This window comes from Echinops telfairi, unplaced genomic scaffold (genome assembly GCF_000313985.2).
Source record: "Echinops telfairi isolate 266 unplaced genomic scaffold, ASM31398v2 ScPeMD7_7458;HRSCAF=8496, whole genome shotgun sequence".
NCBI classification, from domain to species: Eukaryota; Metazoa; Chordata; class Mammalia; order Afrosoricida; family Tenrecidae; genus Echinops; species Echinops telfairi.
Window position 1 is genome coordinate 39,460,180 of NW_022111358.1, and position 21,744 is coordinate 39,481,923.

The following is a 21,744-nucleotide window of genomic DNA, read 5'->3' on the forward strand; positions in this document are numbered from 1 at the left end:
TGCATGTAAGATCTTTGTACACATTTTTAAGTTAGGGGAGCATGTCTGTTGCACAGATTGGGTGTATAAATGGCTGTTCTGTGGGAATCAAGGTAAGAGGCCAAGGAAGAGGTACAGGAGGTGACACAAACCACAGACCAGGTCCCAGGATGTCAGCAGACAGGAATTTTAGGATCAGGGATGATCAGGGGATTAGAAGTCCCTGCTAGGGCTTTCAGAATCATAGGCTGGGCCTGGATGTCTGGTTAGGTCTCAGAATGGGGCTTCTAGGGCTTAGGATGTCCAGGGAGCCATCAGTTGATATCAGCAACATTCACCCTTAGAAGAAGTTCACTCCAGTTTAATTTTTAAAAAGAAACTTACCTGTGACCACAATGTCAGATAACAGAGAAAGATGTTAAGTAAAACTCATAATATTCTATCAAAAGAACACACTGCAGCCATTATATGACACACCAGTATTATAATAATATATGAAATGTTCCTACACAGTGCAGTAAAAACATATAGATGATTGCTATGCCAAGAGGCATCAGCTTTGGAAAAGTGATCATAAAAATACATCCAACATCAATACATAAAATATTTTAAAAATTACAGACTATGATGATCTTCTTCTTTAAAAATAGGGGGAATATATATAAAATTTCTAAATATTCTAAGAGCACCATATACTTGTCAGAGTATTTCAATATACTAAAAAGCAATACTATACTATCTTATCTGTCAGTTTGTTATATCTTGTAATCAGTGGCCCATTAAACTAGTGTTTAAGTAAATGATTAAAAAATAGCTGGTATATTTAAACTCATGTTAAAAAAATAAACTCAGACCATTTTATTTGTAAAACATACTCAGCTTTTAGTTATGTTGATAAAAATCTTGAAACTAGGCTCATGTGATGAGATCTTTCAAATCATTAATTATCATTAATAACTAGTCCTATTTCCATGATAATATAATGCTTGCTTTTGTTTATTCTGTCTAGCATCTTTTTCCACTTTTCCTGATCCTCTCTCTTTGAAATGGCAGTTAAATATTTTCTAAAACCTTTCATGCTTATTGAATCTGCACTCTGTGGGGTTTCCCCCCGTGGCGTGAGCTGAAGTCTCCTGTGAGCTGAAGTAGATGGCAGCGTCTTCTAGAGTTGTGGAGACTAATAACGCAGTTGGACCTAAAAGCCGAGGTTTGGAGGTTGAGGATCTTAAGGCTCTTCCTGTGGAAGGAGTTTCCATTTCACCGATGCATCAATTTCATCATCAAAATTCCCAAGCTCTTGCTCCTTAGACAGTTCTAAGAACACCTAGGTAGGAGAAAAGACAATCAGGAAACAAAATGCCAAGATGGTGTTCTTCTTTGTCAAAGGCGGAGGTACAGAAACATGCACGGAGGATGGCACCGGTGTACAGAAAACCCACCTGTTCCAAGGTAGCCTGAGAGAGGCTGTATTCTTCCAGGTCAAAGGTCTGCTTCACTGCATTTAAAAGGAGTGACATCGTTAAAGGTTTGCATAGTTTTCACCAAAAGTGTTCTGAAAACCACCAAACCCACCAACTTCAAATCCATTAGATACTTTAAATATAGGCTAGGTAATGAAGGTTTCATGAAGGATAAACTGAAGTCCTTATGCCACTAATCAATAGGCCTCCTTAGCTATCAATCGCTATTGAGGGTCGCAGTACAACACAGAACCCACTACACAACCAGGGCTCCTTAACCCTACGATAACCATATATAAGTGCATTACTTTTAAATAAGTCTCTTGAAAGTGTTCCTAGTGTCTTATTTCAATATTTTACCTTCAGTAATTTACTTATGTAGGTTCTATGATATTAAAATAGTGGTTAGTCTTAGAAGCAGGTTACTATTCTGTAATGAATATGGATTTATTCTCTATTTATATTCCTGTGGAGGAAACCACTATGTTGACCCCTTTTTGATAACCCCTACAATCATGCATATCAAGGGTGTTCTAAAGATCTGAATCCTAGCCTCTGTCACTAGAACTAGTTCAGACTCTCTTCCTGACTTTTGCTTCTCACTGTATCTAGTTTCCTTCTCGGACCTTCCTTGGAGCTCTCAGTCATTGGCTCCATGGTCTTCCATCTTGTCCCCCCGCTTTTAATAGATGGAAACACTGAAAGCTCAATGTGGTATCCTTTGGGTCATTGTCCTCTGAACACGGAGACCAGGAGCCGTGGATCTGCGGCTCCAGCTGTAATTCTTCACTACAGGATGTTCTTGCTGCCTTTCAGGCTTCCTCATTAGCAGAGAACGAATCAGGCCAGGCTGACCCAAGTCCCAAGCTCACTTCCATTCCATCGTCCTTTTAAAGTCTACTGCATTCCATTACAAGTTTTCCAGGTTTTGATGGATTGCATCACTTCCTTCTTGTGATCATACAGTATACATTCTATGTGAAAAACATTGTAGCATAGAGAGCGCAAAATCTCACTGCCAATGAGCTAATTACGATGGACCCCCATAGAGAACAGAAGGTTGTTGAGGCTGCTGGCCTATGGAAGCACATGACCACATCGTTCTCCCTGGGACAACTGGTGCATCCCAAGCACCAGCTTTTTCCATTGGGCCAAATGCTTTAACCACGCAGCCACAAAGACTTCTTACCAGGAGAAAGTCTTATTTAAAGAAGGGCGCACTTACCGGCCTCTAATTTGAAAAAGGCCTGAGACAGAGGGTGCACATCATCCACGGGCAACTTGTATGCCATCAGAGAGGAGTACCTAGGAGGTGCAAAGCGTGCAATTTACCAGAGCAACTCAGGGTGAGCTGGGGGAGGAGTTGACAGTAAAAAGAAATGATTGCATTTCAAAGTCTCTTTCAATGAAAACATAGCGTCATTTAATTGGACGAAGGCATGAACCTGAAGAACCCTTACATTTGCCACGCAAGCACAAGAGCTCCCTTACCTTTCCTGCCGAGCAGCCTGCGGGAAAAGCTTCAGAATCTCCATGTGGAGAGACTTGGCTTCAGTGGGTTCTTTCAGTTTGATTTCTAGTAAGTAATCCTTCCCAAACTTGCTCTTTAGATGTTGGATGGAACCAATACACCTGCATCCAGGCAAGGAAAAGAAGAACGGAAAGAAAAAATGTAGGCCTCTTAATGTCTCCCCCGTTTCAAAAACAGGAGAGACATGTTAATAATCCACCCAGGAGCTGATGAGGCTCAGCTGTGTCCACTGCACTGCTCTTCTCTGCAGAAGAATTGTTCTTCTGTGGGAGGTCAATGCCTCAGGGGGTTGTGTGGGGCTGGATGGGTGCCCACCTGAGCCTCCCGGACACCATGATGGCCACACGGTCGCACACGGCCTCGGCCTCAGCCATGTAGTGGGTGGACAGGAGGACGCCCCGCTCCTTGTTTCTGACTGTGCTCTGGATCGCCTGCCTGAACAGAAAGGGAAGGTTGCATTTACAAGAAGTCAATCAGAAAAGCAGATATACAGACACCAATACGAAAAGCTCAATAGGACATTTTATAACAGGATACAAGGAAAGATCGTTGCTACATAAGAAGAAGAAAAATGTGCTTCCTTATTTACTATGACCCTATTAGTGCATTGTGCTTTGTAGAGGAAACACGAAGAGCAGAGGAGTATGAAGGAGTGAGTAAAAGTAGTCAGACCTCTGGGGAAGAAAAAAATTGAGTGTATTAGAGAAAGGATGCATTATTTTCCATGATAGGAACATCAAACAGAAGGAGACAGAGGCAGGTGGGGAGGAGGCAGAGGACGCTCTCACCACATCTGCTGCTGCCCTTCGGGGTCCATCCCCGTGGACGGCTCGTCTAGCAGCACCACCGCCGGGCCCCCCAGCACGCTCAGCACGAAGCACAGCTGGAATGAGAGGGTCCCGGTCAGGCCCCGTCTGTGAGCGCTGGGGAGTGACCCTGAGCCCCGCTCCTACCTTCCTCTTGATCCCCTCGGATAAGGTCTTCACGGGCACCTTCAGCTGGTCCTGCAGCTTGAACATGTTCACCAATCTGACAGGAAATATCACCATGACTACACGGGAGACACGTGGCCAAGAAACCCAGCCCGGGGCAACCCAAGTCCCAAAGATGCTCAACATATTCGCTAATCCTGAATCCTGCCATGCGCTGCTTATTTAGGCCGTCCATCCATCTACTTGCACGAAAGCATCAAGACCTGGTTTATGATCTCCTTTTTTTTGTATTGAACGGGAGGGGAGCTTCTGCACCCCTTCTTTCCTCCAGCTGCCATGTCTGCATGAGGCGCCTCTCTGTACCTAGAAATACTAAGAGCAGCTTCCTCTTTGTCTTGTCCTTTCACCGCTGCAAACAGCTCCAGGTGATCTTGCATCGTTAAGCTGGGCCAGAGGGTGTTCTCCTGAGGACAGTATGCCAGGAACCTAATGCTGTCTGCTTGTGGCCTCGCTGATGGGGGGTTGCCTTGTAAAACCACCTACATAAAACATCCAAACGTCAGGTCCGCGCGTGGCTTTCCTGCCAACTTCCCTTCTCCCAAGGGAGATGGAAGTGGCCTTCAAGGGGCAACATTTCTTGAACATGCAAGAACTATATTACAGAATTCTTTATCATTGTAAAGATCCTTTGACTACCGAGTCTCCCTGCTCTGGAGTCGATTCTGACTCATAGCAAACCCGCAGGGCAGGGAGGACTGCTCTTGGGGGCTTCAGAGAGTGCAACTGTAGAGCAACTGCTGGTTTCGAGCTGCTGACCTTGTGTTCAGTTGCCCAGTAGGTAAGCCACTAGGCCACGAGGAATCCTTCTTTACTAACAAACAGGAATACTTATAAAGATACCGAGAGTAGCCTTGGTAGTATGGTGGATTCTGCATTGGGCAACTAGTCACGAGGCTGGGAGTTTGAACCCACCAGCTGCTCCTTGGGAGAAAGATGAGGCTTTTCACAGCCTGGGCTACCCCCAGAGGTAGCTCCACTCTGTCCTTCAGTGTTACCGTGAGTTCGAATGGACTTCATGGCAGTAAGAGAGGCAAGGATGCCATCAACATGGAAATGAAATTTCCCCTGGAGATGAGCACATGCTTCCTTCATAGGTCACCTACCACGCCTGCCGTTGGCTTTGTGTCGCCCATGATCACTTTGATGGAAGTACTTTTACCAGCTCCATTGTGTCCCAGCAACCCCAAAATTTCACCTGGAAGAAAGAGTCCTTAGAAATGCATGACATTTACAGGCTGACAAACCCAACTCACTTGACCCAGTAACATTTTGACAGAAATGCTTGGTCAACTAATGCTGAGTTACAACTCTTTCATCATTGCCTTCCTTCAGATGGGCACGGGAAATCTGGGGTGACATCTAAATACACTGATCTCCCTCAGCCTACACGGAGTTTCTTGCCATTTGAAATGGGATATGATTTTGCAGTAGAAAAACCATCTCTGCTGACATGCCAGCTATTTTTTATAGTGATATGTGAACCGAGGGGCACATATCCCATTTATAGTCCTTAATCTGGAGAATGAGAAATCTCTCTCTCTCTTTACCTATCTCTATCTATCTCTCTACATCCAAACCTTTTTTAACACAGAAGGAAACATTTCTAATGGCGATTTTCTTCGTTCTGGTTGAGAAGCAGCTTTTCTTCTTCCTTTTATATTCTTTGTGTAAACAGCTTGCCATTATGACGGGTTTCTGGAAAACATGAAAAAGTTCCAGTAGCCGAAGTACTCCTATTTCACCTTCCATTTCCTGGGCCATTAACCCAACCAGCTTTTGTGCCATTGGTAAATCAGCCTCTTTTTACGAATAAAATATCCATATTATGTTCAACAATGAAGATTACTTTATAGACCACCATGAAAATTAATTTGTAAGCAAATATATTCCTCTTTCAAAATTAATTTGTAATTAAGTTACATCAAAATTAATTTGTAATTAAATTAAATAAAAATTAATTTGTAATCAAATATATTCCTCTTTCATTGTACTATATGGGTAATTTCTCATTGTCCCCTTTGTTAATTTCATTGAATTTATTTCTTCCTGATGATCGTACAATATAAACTCACGAGCTTTTTCATGATCTACAGTTACTAATGATAGTTCCAGTACGTTGTGAAATGAATTTGTAAATTGTACACAATCAGTAGAATCCCATTCGATCCGTTGAAAAGAGAAATTGAAAGTGGAAAACCTGGCCGATTAAAACCCCCAGAAGAAGGAAAGGAGAGAAAATGAATAAGGGTGATGATGAGGGAAGAAGCTACATTGACAGAGCATGGCTTGGACTTGGCCTGCAACCAGAATGACGATAGAGACACAAGAAAAGAAACAGAAACGCCAACCAATTGTGCACAGGCCAGGTTCTCTAATGACTTCGGTGCGTCACTGAGGGTCTGCTAACGTGCCCTCACCTCATCCACATTTGGAGCAGTGAGTGCATTTGCCGTGTTCACCCTTTCAGCCTGCACATCTTCATCCTCGTCTTCGGGTGCTTCTGGATTTGGCTGAGGATCCCTGGTTCTTGGAGAGATTCTACAGACAAGATAAAGTCAAAGGATCGTGCTGTAAAATAGCCATTGAGACGACGTACACCTTTGAATACTAATCCTTTGTTTTAAATGAATATGGAATGATGAGCTATTTCCATTTCCTTCGTTACTGAAACTCTTTTCTGAACCTGCAAGATTCCCCTTGGAGACAACTGCCCCTCTCATGGCCCAGTCCCTTGAACATTTTGTTGACTTTCTCTTATGTTTACAAAGTTTTACAATCTGTTCACAAGCTCTGTTGCTTCTTTCTTTTAAGTTCTCTTCTCTACGGTCTTGGCTCCCCTTTAGTTTTACCATCCTCCAGATCACCACTACCTTTTGTTCTACCTGTTCTACACTCTTGTCCCACCTTCCCGTCTGCCGTTGCCTCTTTCATTCCAAGACATATTATGACATATGCACAAGTACGAGTTTTGGTATTTAACTACTGCTTGGAACTAAAACTCAAATAAGCTAAAGTCAGGAAGCTCCTCATCTAAACGTGATAGCTCCATCCTTGCATTCAATCTAATTCTGTTTACTCCCCCCCCCCCTAGAAAACACATTACACAGACTCCCTAGCAAACAGTTAGTGAATAAAGCAGTTTCCATTGGTGGTAAACATACTACCATACACATGAAACATTTGAATTACATTCAGATGTCCATTGATTTTTCTCCCAACCTGAAAACGGGATCTTTCCTCCTTGTTTCACTTCCATATTTCATTTCCAGACATCTTAGAAGAAGGAGGAAAAGGAGACTCTGAAGGAATGCCTGCAGGCAAGAAAGAGAATCAGATTGGTGTTACCACGGCATTCCAGGTTAGTGGGAAATATTTGCTTTTGTCAGAAATATGACTATTTTCTTATCACTGTGACGGCATTCTTAGAAAACTCTCACATGCAGGAATTTCTTCAAATGAACTCTACCATGAATACAACCAAAAACCGTAAGTTAAGACATTTTTTTTAATGGAAAAGAGAAAAGAAAAAGCTTTTTAACAGCAGAGAAGAGCTGACAAAATTAGTAAGGGATGTGTAAGCCCAGTTTCAGTTCAGGCAGGAGACAGGCTGAAGGAGTCAGCTCTTTCCCAGAGGTTTTTTTAGACCCCCAAACACTCACATTTGCATTTTCACGGCCTCACCAAGGACAAAAGAAAAATGCCTAGACTGATAAGGCTTCTCCCAGCCAGGAGTCAAATGTGCGACCAGCTGTTTAATCAAGCTTGGGCCTTCCTACAGTCTTAGTAAAGGGTTAGAGAGCACCAAGAAGACTGATCAGTATTGACCTTGAGAAGCGACCACAGTGCGTGAGAGCAGAAGTACAAGACAGACCAAATGCACATCCCCTGGGAAATCCAAAGAGAACCCTTGGCGGCCAAGTGGTTAAAGCACTTGACTGCTAACTGAAAGGTATGTCATCCCAAGCCACCCGCTTGCTCTGAGGGAGAAAGCTGTGAGAGTGACTTCATCAGGCTTGACAGTCCTGGAACCCCCAGGGGGCAGTTCTAATGCTTCCTATAGGGCCACTAGGTGATAGAATTGACTCCAGAGCAGTCCGTTTAGTTTTTGATGGTCCAAATTAGTAGCCCACTGGTGACCCCTAGGAATTTAGCAGAAGCAAAGAAAATGGAAATGCTATCTGAGAAACAGAACGTACCTATCTGGGCATTGATATATGCATAGAGGTTGTTTTGAATAGAATGGAGAAGGCACACATTTTTACAAAAATCGGGCAGGGAAAATTGGGTATCCTTAAAGAGAGAAATGAAATGGCTTTTCAAAACGTGATCGAAAAATAAACCAATTTTAGTTCATGTAGGATATAAATGTGAAAGGAAGAATATTTTTTATATTTAGAAGATTATATAAAAGAATACCTTCATGACCTCAAGGAAAGAAAATACTTCTTCAACATCACCAAATACAAAACAATAATAATACTAAAATCATCACGTGAATAGACTTGTGGGAAAAAATAGCTGATCAAACTTAATACATGTGCAGGGTTTTTTGATAAAGTTTAAAGTTCATCCTTTATAAATCCTAAGAGGAAAAAGAATGAACTCAACTTTTCTCACTCAGATTTTCAGAAAAAGATGAATTTTTATTAAATACTATTTGTAAAGGCAAAGCACTAGAAACAGTTTTGGTAAGATAGAAACAATACAAGAACGTCTGCTAACCCCTGCTGCTAGGTCAGTCCCAACTCAGAGTGACCCTAGAGGGCAGGATGGAACTGTCCCTGTGGGTTTCTGAGGCTGTCAAGCCTGGCAGCAGTAGGAAGCCTCGTCATTCTCCTCCAACCCAACTGGTGGCGTCGATCTGCTTACTTTGTGGTTAGCAGCCCAACCAGTAACCCACTCTGCCACCCGAGCTTGTAGACTGTCTGCTATTAGTCAACAGTATTTCTTCCAGAGCTCAGGCCCATTTCACAAGGCAAGGCTGTAAAATGCAATATGGATGTTCCAAGTAGAAATATGACGATTTGACAATAAAATGATCGTATAACTAGAAAAATGTGTGATCTGCATCTGGAAAGGGAAGCTGAGTAATGAGCACATTTAGTAAGGGAAACCAATCTAATGATAAAAAAGCCCACTAGCAGGTCTAAGAAGAGTAAAGACCTTTTTACAATGAAAACAAACTTATATATAAACAAAGTACGATTCATCAGAACTTTAAAAAATCGTAGCATTGAAATAAGATTTAGGTTTTACTTTGTTTAATGAAAATCAAAGCAGAGCGTATTTTACATCACTATTTTAAAGCCACAAGTTCTGCTGTAATGCATTCGATAGGCTAAACCATGTCCCAAAAAAATCATCAGCATTCTGTTCTCTAGAACTTGACTCTTCAATTCGAATGTCATGAGAACACTTTAAAGGGAGACTGATGATGTGCTTCTGGTCATTTGGCATTGTATAAAAAGCGATAGTAATTACACAGTGTAGCCTTTGCACTGACATAAACCAATGAATCGACAGGACAAAAGAATCCGTTTCATCTATAAAAATCATTTCAATCCTGATAAAGATGCTCTTTCATCTCACAAATGATAAACTGAGTATCCAGAAATGGCATTCAGATGAACTGTCCTAGGCTCAGCTGAGCAGGAAGCGGGCCAAGCCATTCAAGCATCTCCTTCCCATGATTCTCTCCACAACCTCCACAACTTTCCACACAAGCCAAGGACTTTCCCCGCTGTCGCATTCAAGCTTCCCAATCAGGACATAGGGTGCTTTCCCAAACCTAATGATTAGCCACAGCCTGGAGGATATATCAGTCATGTGTTTGTTTGACTCTGCTTCTCTCTTCTGCTCTGGCTTGCTTTTGCCCCTGGCTCCTCTCCCTGCCCCGTCTCTCTTGTCTCCCTGTACTCAGCTACCCTAATCCTCCTGCACCCCGATTCCTCACGCTTCCCTCTAGTCTGGAGGAACAAGAACCCCCCGAATGACGAAACAGGAGTTGTGATCCATACACATTGCAGAAAGCAGGCAAATGCTGGGTTTAACAGTAAAAGGACATACAATACTTGTCTGTTTATTGCAGTAAAGGAAGTTATATTTTATAAACTAAAGGAAAACATGACTCCTTAAACAGGGAATTTCAATAGAGGAATAGAATTAAAAATCAAAAACACAAACTTGAAATTCTCTCATGAAAGAGTACAAAATAAATAGGAAATTCAGTAAGAGAACACCACACTAGATTTGAGATTACCGGAGAAATAATTTACTAATATAAAGGGATTGATAGAAGTGATCTCATCTTCAAAACAGGGAGAGGAAAACAGATGAAATAAAAATGAACAGAATCTTAAGGGACTCTTGAACATCAAGCATTCCAACACACACGCAGTGAGAATTCCAGAAGAACTAAAGAGTAGGAAGATGCTTTAAGAAGTAATGATGGAAAACTTCCAAAAGTTGATGAGAAAAATGAAACTATACATCAAAGGAACCCACTAACCCTGACAAAGTCACGGTAGACTTAGGAGAACCACCGAAGGCATCATAGATACGCTGTTGCAAACCAAAGACCAGGAGAGACTATTGGGGAAAAGGGCTCATTGCTTAGAGAGGGTCATTGATACAATTCACAGTTGACTTCTTAATCAGAAACATGGAGCAGGAGCAAGTGGGCGGACACGTTCCGAAGCTAAAAGAAAAAGGAAATGGAAGAAAGCACAAAGAAGAACTATTGCCCCTAACTGAAGATGGCATACATTCCCAGATTTGATTTGTTGAATTTGAGAGTGAGAAAATGTGAGTGAGCGCGAGAGAGACAGATAAATATGAAGCGCACACATTATATAACACAAGTTATAAATACGCAAATAAACAGAGTACGCAGATAAATAGATACCTAAAGAACACAAGTAAAATTGCTGTCGTTGTCTTTATCACCACATGTAATTCCATATCAGGGAATAGAGAAAGAGCCTGGAGCTTTACCTGAAAGCATTCTATGGGAGGAAGTAAGCCAGTTCTGATCTGGCTCAGAAAATGCTCTAGCCCTACAATGCTCTAGCCCTCTTATCTCCGATGGAGGCAACCCTGGAAGTAAACACAGTCCACACGGCATAGCCACAGAAGAGAGGAGGACCATGCCAACAGCTCTGTGCTGTGTGTGAGTGAAAGGCAGAACTCTATTATTTTCCCTTGTACGTTCCAAATATTTTTGTTATGTGAGCCACAGTTGCATTCTACCTAACCAGTCTATGTCCTATTGGAACAGGTTTATGCCTTTGGCATGATTAGTAAGAGGAGCCTTGGTGGTGCAGTGGTGAAGCCCTCCGCTGCAGTTCAGAGGATGCACAGGTTCAAGCCACCAGCCACTTTCTGGGGGAAAGAATGTTGTCTGCTTTCCAAGAGAGATTTACAGCCTTGGAAAGGCCACGAGACAGTTCTACTCTGTCCAGGAGGGTTGCTGTGAGTCAGAATGGACTGGCCACCATGGGTTTTGATTTTTCATCCTATCAGGAGTGGTCAACTAAATGTTCTCAAAATTACACTGAAATAGAAAATATAATAAGAGTGGATGGATTCAGTATATATAAATTTTGCATCCTTTGAATAGATCAAGCGTATCACATATCTACAAATCCTACACAATACACACTCAGGTAAAAGTTTTTTCTTACAATTAAGACGGTTGCGACCATGGTTTTCACAGCTTCATAATTTTCATTGCCCTCACCTTCATGGTGGGTATAGAGCTGGAAAAAAAAAACACAACAACACAACAACAGGGAATAAATGGAAGTTTCTCTATCTTATAAATATAAAATTTACATAATACTTGATATTTCATCTGGCATAAAAGAAGAATCATAAATCAGGAGCATAAAGGTTTGTTCTCTGACACCCAAATCTCTGCCTTTGCTGACGTCCTTCCTCGGTTATACCTTCTAAGCATTGTTTGTTTTCTGCATTAGTAACCTCACACTTGCCTCTCCTGACTCATCACCATCCCAGAGAGATCAGGTGGGCACTCGGTAGTACACTGTCAATAAAGACAACATGTTACATCTTCCAAGCCACTTTCTACGTTAGGGTAAAGTAGACCCATCCTCAAAGACCTTCGGACATTCACCAGAGTTAAAGTGGGGAACATCTTTCATCCTATGCTCAGACTGTTTCCCCTGAAAGAGTGTTTTGTCAGGATAAAAAGTCCTAGTCTTTTCCCATACTTCCTTCTGGAATTCCTAAATTCCTCCTGCAGTTCATCATAGATTTATCACCCTCACTGTGAATATGAATACCAGTCTTAGTGAACTTAACAGCATTGAATAATACCTAAGTTTCATATAATGCATCTATTCCATCCTTGGACAATAATTATTTTAACAGGCTACCTGATCAAGACCAATGAGACATTGCTTACCAGTATCAAATACACAATAAATCCAAGTGAAGTGCTGAGAGGTATGAAAATCATACATAAAATTATGGTGGTCATTCTAAACCCATCGTATACCATTATGAAGAATGTCATTATTGAAATCTAGTAGGAAAGAAACCAGAGAAATTACAGTTACTTCAGCCATATTTGCTATTAAATCAGTGGTTCTCAACCTTCCAAATGCTGCGGTGACCCTTTAATATAGTTCCTCATGTGGTGGTGACCTGCAACCATAAAATTATTTTCGTTGCCACTTCATCACGGCAATGTTGCTACTGTTATGAATTGGGTGATCCTTGTGAATGGGCCGTTCCATCCCCAAAGGGGTCGCGACCCACAGGTTGAGAACTGCTGCTCTAACTCATTAGTTTTCACAGGTGATATTTCCATGTTCAATTTTAACCCCATATACAGTAAGAGTGTTAGAGTTATTCCTATAGGAAGTATTAAGCTATCACTCCAAGAAATGCTATCATTAAGATCTGATGTAGGTACTTTTATTCTAATCCCTCTTCCCTTATCCCGTCACCAGGCAGGAGAAAGGGGTTCCGAAAGAGTGGATTTACTTCTGCGTTTTCAATTCTGTTCCGTTGGTCTATGTGTCTGCCCTTGTTCCCGTCCCAGTCTGTTTTGACTAGCCCCCTAGAAAAGTGGACCATGCAAACTTCAATCTCCATCATCCTGAGACAAGAATTAGATGGTGCTCAACTACCATTATCAATTGCTCTGCCAGAGATCACATTCGAATGTCTGAGTAGAGTGGGGCAAACATGTGGAGCAAAACTCGAAATTATAAAAAAAGACCAGCCTCACAATTTGGATAGAGACTAGTAGAACCTCAGAGAGTAGGACCTTAGGCAGCCCTTCTGGTCTGGAACTTAATCCACTCCCCTGGTTCAATTTTCAGCCAACAGTAGAGATGTCTAAGAAGAAGAACAACAGTAGTGAAGTATACGCATCTTAAAAGAATCACCCTTTGAGATCCAGATGGCAGTATTGATCAAAGGGCTAAGTTTTTAAGAATTGGGAAAGAAGAAGGCATGGAAACCGGAAACACAAGGAGGAAGTAGGGCACGAGATGGTCCATTGAGAGGATTGTAATGAAAGATGAGAGGAAACATAATGTGTATGTCTCCTCACCCAATTCAGAATCAAAAGTTAAAAAAAAATATTAAGAGGCAGAAGAAAAGAGAACACACATGTTGTTGCCTTTGCTACACCACCCGTCCCTGCCATGGGGGCATGCCTGAAATGGGTTAGGGAAGTATAGAAGAACTTTACACCATGCTACAGAGATGAAGTGATTCTTTGGACTTGACTGGCTATTTTTGTTGTTGTTGTTTTCTGAAAGATGATCTATGTAACGGAATGAGATCATTTTAGTATCTGAGGAGATCAGAAAGCTGTAGTATCTGCTTAGGTATCCACAAGGGGAAGGGAGGGATAAGCAAGAGAATATGTCTGGAAAAATAGGCAAATCCATCCACACATCCATGTTTGTTTATAACTTTGCCTATATGGCCCCCTATTACACTTGTATTTTTCAATAAGGAAAGTTATTTTGAAAGAAAACGTCACTGGGTTCGGTAATTCCTGCTCCTCAACTGTGGGGACTGCCCTAATGACCCGTCTTTCCATTGCGACATGTCTGGATTCCTCTTGGTTTTTATTTCTTTCTCAAGAAACAGAAGCATAAAAACCAACCTCCAAGAAAAAAGGAGGTGGAGGGAATGAAAACTAGTCAAAAATACCTGGAACGGTGAATGTGGTTCAACATTAATGGTGCTACCAAATAAATACCTTTATTTCTTTGGAGGAATGTGGATCTACCTAACGTTGCATTTAAAAACACAAGCTTCAAGAAACTTTCATATAAATGTACATGTGAAGACGTGTATACACACACACACACAATCACATATACTTACAATAAAAAAGACCAAAGACCAAAGGCCAGTATTTTCTCTCCCCTTGTGAAAAATGAAGGAAACCACATATGTGAAGAGTATAATAGAAGCTGCACAGCCAAATAAGCACACCACCTGAGAAGAAGAAAGAGTATCAGCAAGATGCTGGTGGGGGGCGGGGGGGGCTGAGGAGTGAGGGAAAAGAGTCGGAAAGAGTCAGATCAGAACACTCTCAGAAGATGTTTTCTTGCCTTTGACGGATGGCAAAACCTTCATGTGAGTGAATTTTCATTAGGCTTTGTTACTCGATTTAGCCTGGGGTGGAAGTGGGAGATGAGCACTTACCGCGGCGATCATGTATTTATTTAAAATGATGAAGTCGGCAACCATGAAATATTGAATTAAAAATGCGGAAAGGAGAATCACGTAGTACAATGGGATGTCCACCAGAGCCTGTCCGCACCAGTAGGCCGAAGGGTAGAGTCCTGAAACCCTCAAGAGGAAGTGGGTCTTTTTCTGTGACACAGAGACAGAGTACATGAGAGATTGGAACCCTAAACTGGAGAATTATTTTGGTTATATGAAAATATTAATTTCCAATAAACATTTAAAGTAGCATTTATAATAACAGCCTGTTAGGGGGTCTATGTTAGTGACTCAAATAATGAGTCACAAGACATTTCCAGCCCAGTGTTACGAAGGCAGGACTATTCTCCCTGAGAAAACAGGACGCCTGAGAGTCAGAGGCAGAGCGCATGCTCCCGGGGGTCTGACCACTCACATGGGAAGGCCTAGCTGACCGAGCTGTAAAGTGGACTTACCCTTTGGTGTAGATCAATGAAAATGACGACATCGCATTTTTTAAGATCCCAGTTTGTGAACTAGTAGTTACGAGCCTAATAGTGCATGCTACATTTCAATACTCCAAATTCCCTTAGGAATGGTGACGTAACTGCAGGGCTAGCCAGAAGAACCACATCTCCATCTCGGAAGCGGACTTAGCCTGAAAGCCTTTCAAGGTGAGGTGAGTTTACTGAGCTGGGTAGTCAACTTTTGACTTCATTGAAATGATAAGTATTTACTAGACTCTCTCCGTGACAGTGAGTGTTTTTAAAAAATAAGATTATTAGTGATCCAAAGGAGGCATTCGACTCCTGTCAAGAGTTACAGTGTCGGAAACCCAAAGGGGCAGTCCTACCCTGCCCGAGAGGGTCACCATGAGGCAGAACAGACTCCATGACAGTGAGTGTGCTTGCTCGCTTTTTGAGTTTACCCGGAGATGAAGGAGCTTTGGTGGCACAAAGGTTAAGCACTCACCTGGTCATGAAAAGCTAAGGGTTCAAAGTCACCTAGCCACTCGATGGGCGAAAGCTCGAGTGCGCTTCGCCCCCGCCAATCATAGCCTTGACAGCCCTATGCAGTGTTCGCGCTACGCTGCCACAGCAGACTGCTCCACAGCTGAAAGCAACTTGAGGGATATGAACAGCATTGGAGAGAAGAGTAATGTAATGCCTCTATATGTAGGTACATTTCGGTTTTCTGGAAAGAAAATCTTGTGTGTATAAAACATTTAAATTCTATTGACCAATGCTCTATAGGAGTGGTTCTCAACCTTCCTAATGCCACGACCCTCTAATACAGTTCCTCATGTGGTGGTGACCGCCTCAAGCATAAAATTATTTTCGTTGCTACTTCATCACTGTCATTTTGCTACTGTTATGAATCCGGCGAGCCCTGTGAAACGGTTGTTTGATCCCCAAAGGGCTCGCGACCCACAGGTTGAGAACCGCTGGTCTAGATATTCCTTTCCCTCTCACTCTTACTTTGTAATCACTGATGCTGCTCATGCCAATGTTAGGAGACATGCCATTTGCAAAGAACATCAATAGTATGGACCAATTCAGAAGACCAATTCCAATCCTTAAGTCATCCTGAAAGTTAAAAAAAGAATCTATAAGCTACCGATATGGTTACATATCATCCAATCAAGCATAAAACCTTGGTGAGCATAAGGCAGTTATTGTCATTTCTATCCTCATAGTTAAGTATAATCACGTTTGCTTAGTACTGTCTAGATCTTCCCATGTCGTCTTCAGACGCGTGCTTTAGCTGTTTTCCTGGGGTACAGTCAGGAACTTGGAAGATTAACTCCCGTTTGAGGCTGACTCATCATCCAGGTGTTTTGGCCATTGCCTGCGTTCTGATGGAAAGTAGCTGTCTGGAAAGTAGCTGTCAAGGTGTTCAATGGTAAGAGTTCTTTTTGTGGGTGCACTTTATCTTATGACTTTTTATGGTTTCTCACGTACCCTATAGGTTTTATATATAGCCCATCTGCGTGTATCACGTTAGTGGAAATGTTAGGAAAATAGTAAAACTGTAAGCCGAGCACCTGCCAATAACTGGTGTCTATTGCTGTTGGATGCTTGGTTAGCCTGGCTTCCTAATAAACAGCTTTTCTCTTTCTCTGTTTCACTTGGTTAGTCATGGGGCAGATCACTCCTGGGCAGGAACCCAGCTCTTGGGTAACATAGTAAACAACCCAGAAGCAAGCAGAGAGGACCATATATGTCTGACGCCTTCATGGCTGGTTTTCTCCCTAGGAAAAAGGTGATTTCAAAAGTTAGAGTCATAGGTGTAGGCAAGCATGTTTAAAGGAAGAAGTCCCGGTGGGTAGCACAGTGGCTAAAGAGTTCAGCTATTGACTGAAGGGTCTTCCGTAAACTTGGACGCCATGGAAACTCTGTGAAGCGTCCTCTTTTGACTTTCAGGCTCCCTGTGTGGTGGAAGGGACCCCATAGGGTGTCGGTTTGGAGTTTTGATTTGTTTCAATACTTGAAGGGCCTGAGCAGCTTCTATTTCACCTTTGCATCCAGACAAATGGTAGAATGAAGACAAAAGCCCTTTGGACACAACGGTGCTCATCTTTGAAACACTGAACTAAGCTGTCATTCATGACAGTCTCCTGTTTCAGGGTTAAGTGGATTCTAGATACCAAACACTAAATCAAAGTTGCTCCCAACTGCACAATTGAAATATTTCTAAAATTCTAAGAGGAGTTGTTAGCCGGGAAAGAGTATTAATTCTTCTCCGTGTTGTAGAGGACAGGAGAAAGGTGAGGCCGGATATTCAACTAAAGATGTGCAGCTGGGAAATCCCAATGCGGCAGTTCTGCTCTGTCCATTGGGGTCACTGTGAGTTGGAACCCACTCAATAGTAGTGAGATATTTGGGGTTGATCATGTAGATGAATCCTCTTTGACGGCACAGTTTGAACCCACTAGATTCTCTGAAGGATAAAATTGTAGCCGTCTGCCTTTGTAAAGTTTCCAGCTGTGTAGACCCTATGGGAAACATCTACTACGTCCTCTGGAGTCACGATGAATCAGAATCAAGCAATGGATTGGTTTAGGTAATTGTATCATAAAGATAGGTGTGTGTCACACTTGAGTGTCAGAGAGCTTTGATACTTAGAAATAAATCACTTTGCTTCATTTGCAAGGAATTAAAATCAGAATATTAATTTCTGATTGTGGCATTTCCTAGTAAAATCCCATTCTTCACAGTTCCTATTCATGATCTTGGCAACATCCATCCATTTACATAATTTCTCCCTCTTTTGTCTACCATAATGTAAAACATTTATTTGGAATCATTTCAAGCCCAAAGCAGGTTTATTAAAAATTGTATCTGAAGATTAAAATTGTATCCTGTTTCCCAAGATGTTAAATATTAAAAGAATCAAGAGGACACTACAAAATTTGAAATAATAGAGAAATTCTTTAGAATAGTGAACAAATGACAATTTTAGAGTTGGGTAATACATTCTCTACTGGATATATATATACATATATGTGTCTGTGTATATATACACATCTGTATATGTACACATATACATATACATACACATGTGTTGGGCTGTGATCTACATGCTTGGCCGTTTGAAACCACCAGCAGTTCTATGGGAGAAAGACTGGGCTTTCTGCACCCATAACTGATTATCAGGAGTCTCAGTAATCCATAGGTGGGGCTCTATGAGTCAGAATTGACTCCATGGCAGTGAATTTGGTTTATATACATCTACACCTATATCTATGGATATGTGTGTATATGTGTATATATATATATATATATATATATACACACACACACACCACAATTGCTTCTTAGAAAGTAAGAGGTAGATTTAGTGTACTAAAGGATAGAGGTTAATTACATACTGCTAAATTTTCCATGACAAATTTAAATTTAAACACACACACACATCTCTGTTCTTAACACTTAGGAAAACCCAAGAATGCTCATAATAACCCTATAAAATAGATAGCATTATCTCCCCCCATTTACAGATGAGGAAATTGAGGCAAAAAGTGACTAACACACTTGCTAAAAAGTGACATACGCCTGAAATGAAGACTAGACAACCCCAGGTCATGGGCTCCAGTGAGCTCACGCGTTGTCTTCTGCTACATTACCTCTCATAGAACTCAGCACTATACTTACATGAATAAATGATCTTCCCTTTGTTTCGATATGCCCGGTAGAGTTAAAAATTCCAAGAAGGGCATTGCTAACAATTCCCATCAGAACAGGAAAACAATTTAATCTCTTGGTGTGACACGCAACTGAGAATTTGTAATCCTGAAAAACCCAAAGATGAACATGTAAATATAAATCCCAAATTCTTAAGAAGTGATAGGTAACTTATTGCAATAGTGGAACTAGGGTGAAAAGAAGATTAATACTATTTCTTTGACATCTTGCCTTTTAAAATTGGTATAGGAGTGGATTATTCTTATAATTTAAGTCATTGGATTTGTATGTGAAATAGATGAACATTCACTAACAGAAGATTTCAAAGTTTTCCATGTCATGTGACATAGTTAGCGAGTTCATGTAATACGATTCCAGTTTAGAACGTGTCTTTTACAATTTTAAATATGGAACCATTTTCTCGGTCGTGAGTTTGTGGTCTATGTGAGAAAAAAAATAGAGAATATTGACCAAAGTATTAACTGGTATCAGAAATATAATATAAAAGAAAGGGATGAGATTATAGAAAGAATTTCACTTTCTATATTGTACACCCTAAAAATGTTTGCATTCTCCTATCAACTTGCATTATTTCCATAACAAATAACATCACCAATAACATTGTTCATTAATGCGCTTTACACAATTGATGTGTGTATGGATTGCGATAACAGTTGTATGAGCCCCTAATAAAATGTTTAAAAAAAAAAAAGAGGTAAGTGAAGTTGGAAAGCCCTGAACGGATTAACATTTCATACATGACTCACAGGGGGTCCAGGTAGCTTTCTGGGTTGTGCACATATTGAATAGTTCAGTGATCTTTATGCTGTTTCAAAACACTGGAATGTGTTAAAAAGCCACCCAGAACTCAAAAACACCAGGAAGTAAACATACCTTCTCATCACCAGACACGATGATGGCTCCATTGTATGAAGGATCGTCTGAGCCATTTCTGTTTCTAAAGTCATCTACTTCCAAAGTTATGTTCTGATGCTCGATGGAATTCACTAAGTCTTCGATGTTTGATCCTAGTGCAGCCAGGAAAGGAAAGAAGTCAAAACAAGATCAATGTCAAACTTTCAAAGAATAGTTCCAATCTTGTTAAGGGACACCCAGAAAAGTGTGTTAATGACTCTCATCTTCTTTGAGGATGATATTTATGGTAATGTTAGGGGATTGCTGTCCAGCTGAAAATCTTCATTATAACTGACGTATTTACTTAAGTACATAAATGCTTTACGTGTAATTGCCATAAGCTAAGAGACTTTATTCATGTTGGGTGAGATTGTAGTTCACACAGAACTAAGTCTCCTTCCTTGCAAATTTTATAAACTTTCTAGAACCCTGTAATGCTTGTAATGATCAAGGACACACAAAAGTTCTACTTCTCACCTGTGTCATTGATGATCAATAGGCTGGTAAGTGGAGCCTGTGGAAGTTGTTCCAGAGAAAGGAAATACTTACTGGGTAAATATTCCCAAAATTGATTTGGTTCATATATTTTATACACTATGTTTTCCAATATGATAGGGATGAACCCCATACAAAATAACAGTAACCTAAATAAAAGAAAATTTAAATCAGAAGCAAATACAATTTGCCTTTGATTATGTAGGTTATTAACATGCTTCATAACTGCCGGTTCCTGGAAATCATGCACACGCTTTTTCGTTCAGTAACATCAAATTTCAAGATGACTCAGGAAAGGAGCTTAAGCTTGTATGTAAAATTGCACAACTTTGCAAAGTGTCCAAGGACAACCGAGCTTCAGAGACAAGGTGGACTCTGGGGACATAGTTAGTGGGTGTGGAGGTTGACTAGGACAACATGTGAAAGACCATATCTGGTGTCATGAACTTCCAGGACTCTCAAACTGCCTGGTTGCCTACTTTTGACAGGAAAGGCATCTTATTTCACGGTGTGCTGTCCAACTCAGAAGATGCACATTAAAAGAGCAAAAGTTGGACTTTCATCACCTGTTGTTGTCTTCTATGTATAATTTCATGAAATTAGAATTGATAATTAATATACTATTTAGTATGCTATTTCCATACTTTGGAATAGGAATAGAACACTTCCTATTTGTCTACTAAGCTTGTGAGTCCTAGCTTGACAATGGTTATTTATACTTAAATCTCAACAAACACCTGGCAAGTGTTAAAGTCTCAACAAACCACCAACTCCACCTCCTTCCTCCTCCATCTCAGCTTCATATTTCATGGGGGGAAAACAGAACCCATCACATAGTAATTTGGCTGTATGAAAGAAGAACAGGCGGTAGGAAGAAGAGAGAGAGAGAGAGAGAGGAAGGGAGTAATGAAGGGAGAGAGAGTCGGAGGAACTAAGAAATCTACAGAGGTATCTATCCCCCCAGCTATGTCTTGCTTTTGTCAAAGTCCATTACTTCTCCATTACTCTGAATCCAGTCCCCTCCCATCCTCTCTGAGACCTTGATCAATTCGTCCCTCTCCCTTTCCCCCTACACTGTTTCCATCAGCACAGAAGCATGATGTCCTATCTCTCATGCATAACAAATGATATTTCCTCTGGACTCCACATCTCCCTTCAACTTCCACTTTCTACTTCCCTCTGAAGTCAGCTAGCTCCCTCCAGATTTGTCTTTCGATATACCTTTATGAAAAGTTTTACTTTTGATAAAACCTACAATAAATTTCTGTCGGCAAACCCAGCATGCACTTTTGGTTCTGAATTGATAATCTCCTTTAAAACATTTTTTAATTTAAATTGTCTCTTACCATATATTGCCTTCCTCTTCACCCAAGTTAGCAGTTGTCTACTATCTACCTAGTGGCTTCTTCTAGTCAGGGACCTCCTCTTCTTCTTCTTTTTAATCGTTTTATTAGGGGCTCATACAACTCTTATCACAATCCATACACACATCA

At 41.1% G+C, this 21,744-nt stretch overlaps 1 protein-coding gene across 2 annotated transcripts in view; it reads right to left on the reverse strand.

Annotated features, from left to right (window-relative positions):
* Positions 1 to 448: 448 nt before the first annotated feature.
* LOC101647336 (ATP-binding cassette sub-family A member 10) overlaps positions 449 to 21,744 on the reverse strand; it is a 31,692-nt gene continuing 10,396 nt past the window's right edge. Inside the window, exons 10-29 of one of the 2 annotated variants that reach the window (XM_030888124.2) lie at positions 20,234 to 20,400; positions 19,736 to 19,869; positions 18,812 to 18,949; positions 16,136 to 16,243; positions 14,658 to 14,828; positions 14,334 to 14,447; positions 12,388 to 12,507; positions 11,645 to 11,719; positions 7,182 to 7,273; positions 6,380 to 6,500; positions 5,540 to 5,657; positions 5,066 to 5,157; positions 4,266 to 4,441; positions 3,924 to 3,999; positions 3,759 to 3,853; positions 3,286 to 3,405; positions 2,931 to 3,071; positions 2,665 to 2,744; positions 1,419 to 1,474; positions 449 to 1,303 (exon numbers count right to left, since the gene is read on the reverse strand). In XM_030888124.2, coding sequence (XP_030743984.2) covers positions 1,205 to 1,303; positions 1,419 to 1,474; positions 2,665 to 2,744; positions 2,931 to 3,071; positions 3,286 to 3,405; positions 3,759 to 3,853; positions 3,924 to 3,999; positions 4,266 to 4,441; positions 5,066 to 5,157; positions 5,540 to 5,657; positions 6,380 to 6,500; positions 7,182 to 7,273; positions 11,645 to 11,719; positions 12,388 to 12,507; positions 14,334 to 14,447; positions 14,658 to 14,828; positions 16,136 to 16,243; positions 18,812 to 18,949; positions 19,736 to 19,869; positions 20,234 to 20,400 — 2,293 coding nt within the window. In that variant the 3' untranslated portion in view covers positions 449 to 1,204. Of the gene's footprint in view, positions 1,304 to 1,418; positions 1,475 to 2,664; positions 2,745 to 2,930; positions 3,072 to 3,285; positions 3,406 to 3,758; positions 3,854 to 3,923; positions 4,000 to 4,265; positions 4,442 to 5,065; positions 5,158 to 5,539; positions 5,658 to 6,379; positions 6,501 to 7,181; positions 7,274 to 11,644; positions 11,720 to 12,387; positions 12,508 to 14,333; positions 14,448 to 14,657; positions 14,829 to 16,135; positions 16,244 to 18,811; positions 18,950 to 19,735; positions 19,870 to 20,233; positions 20,401 to 21,744 lie in introns of those variants that run through there. The other variant, XR_006680934.1, reaches the window with a different exon arrangement.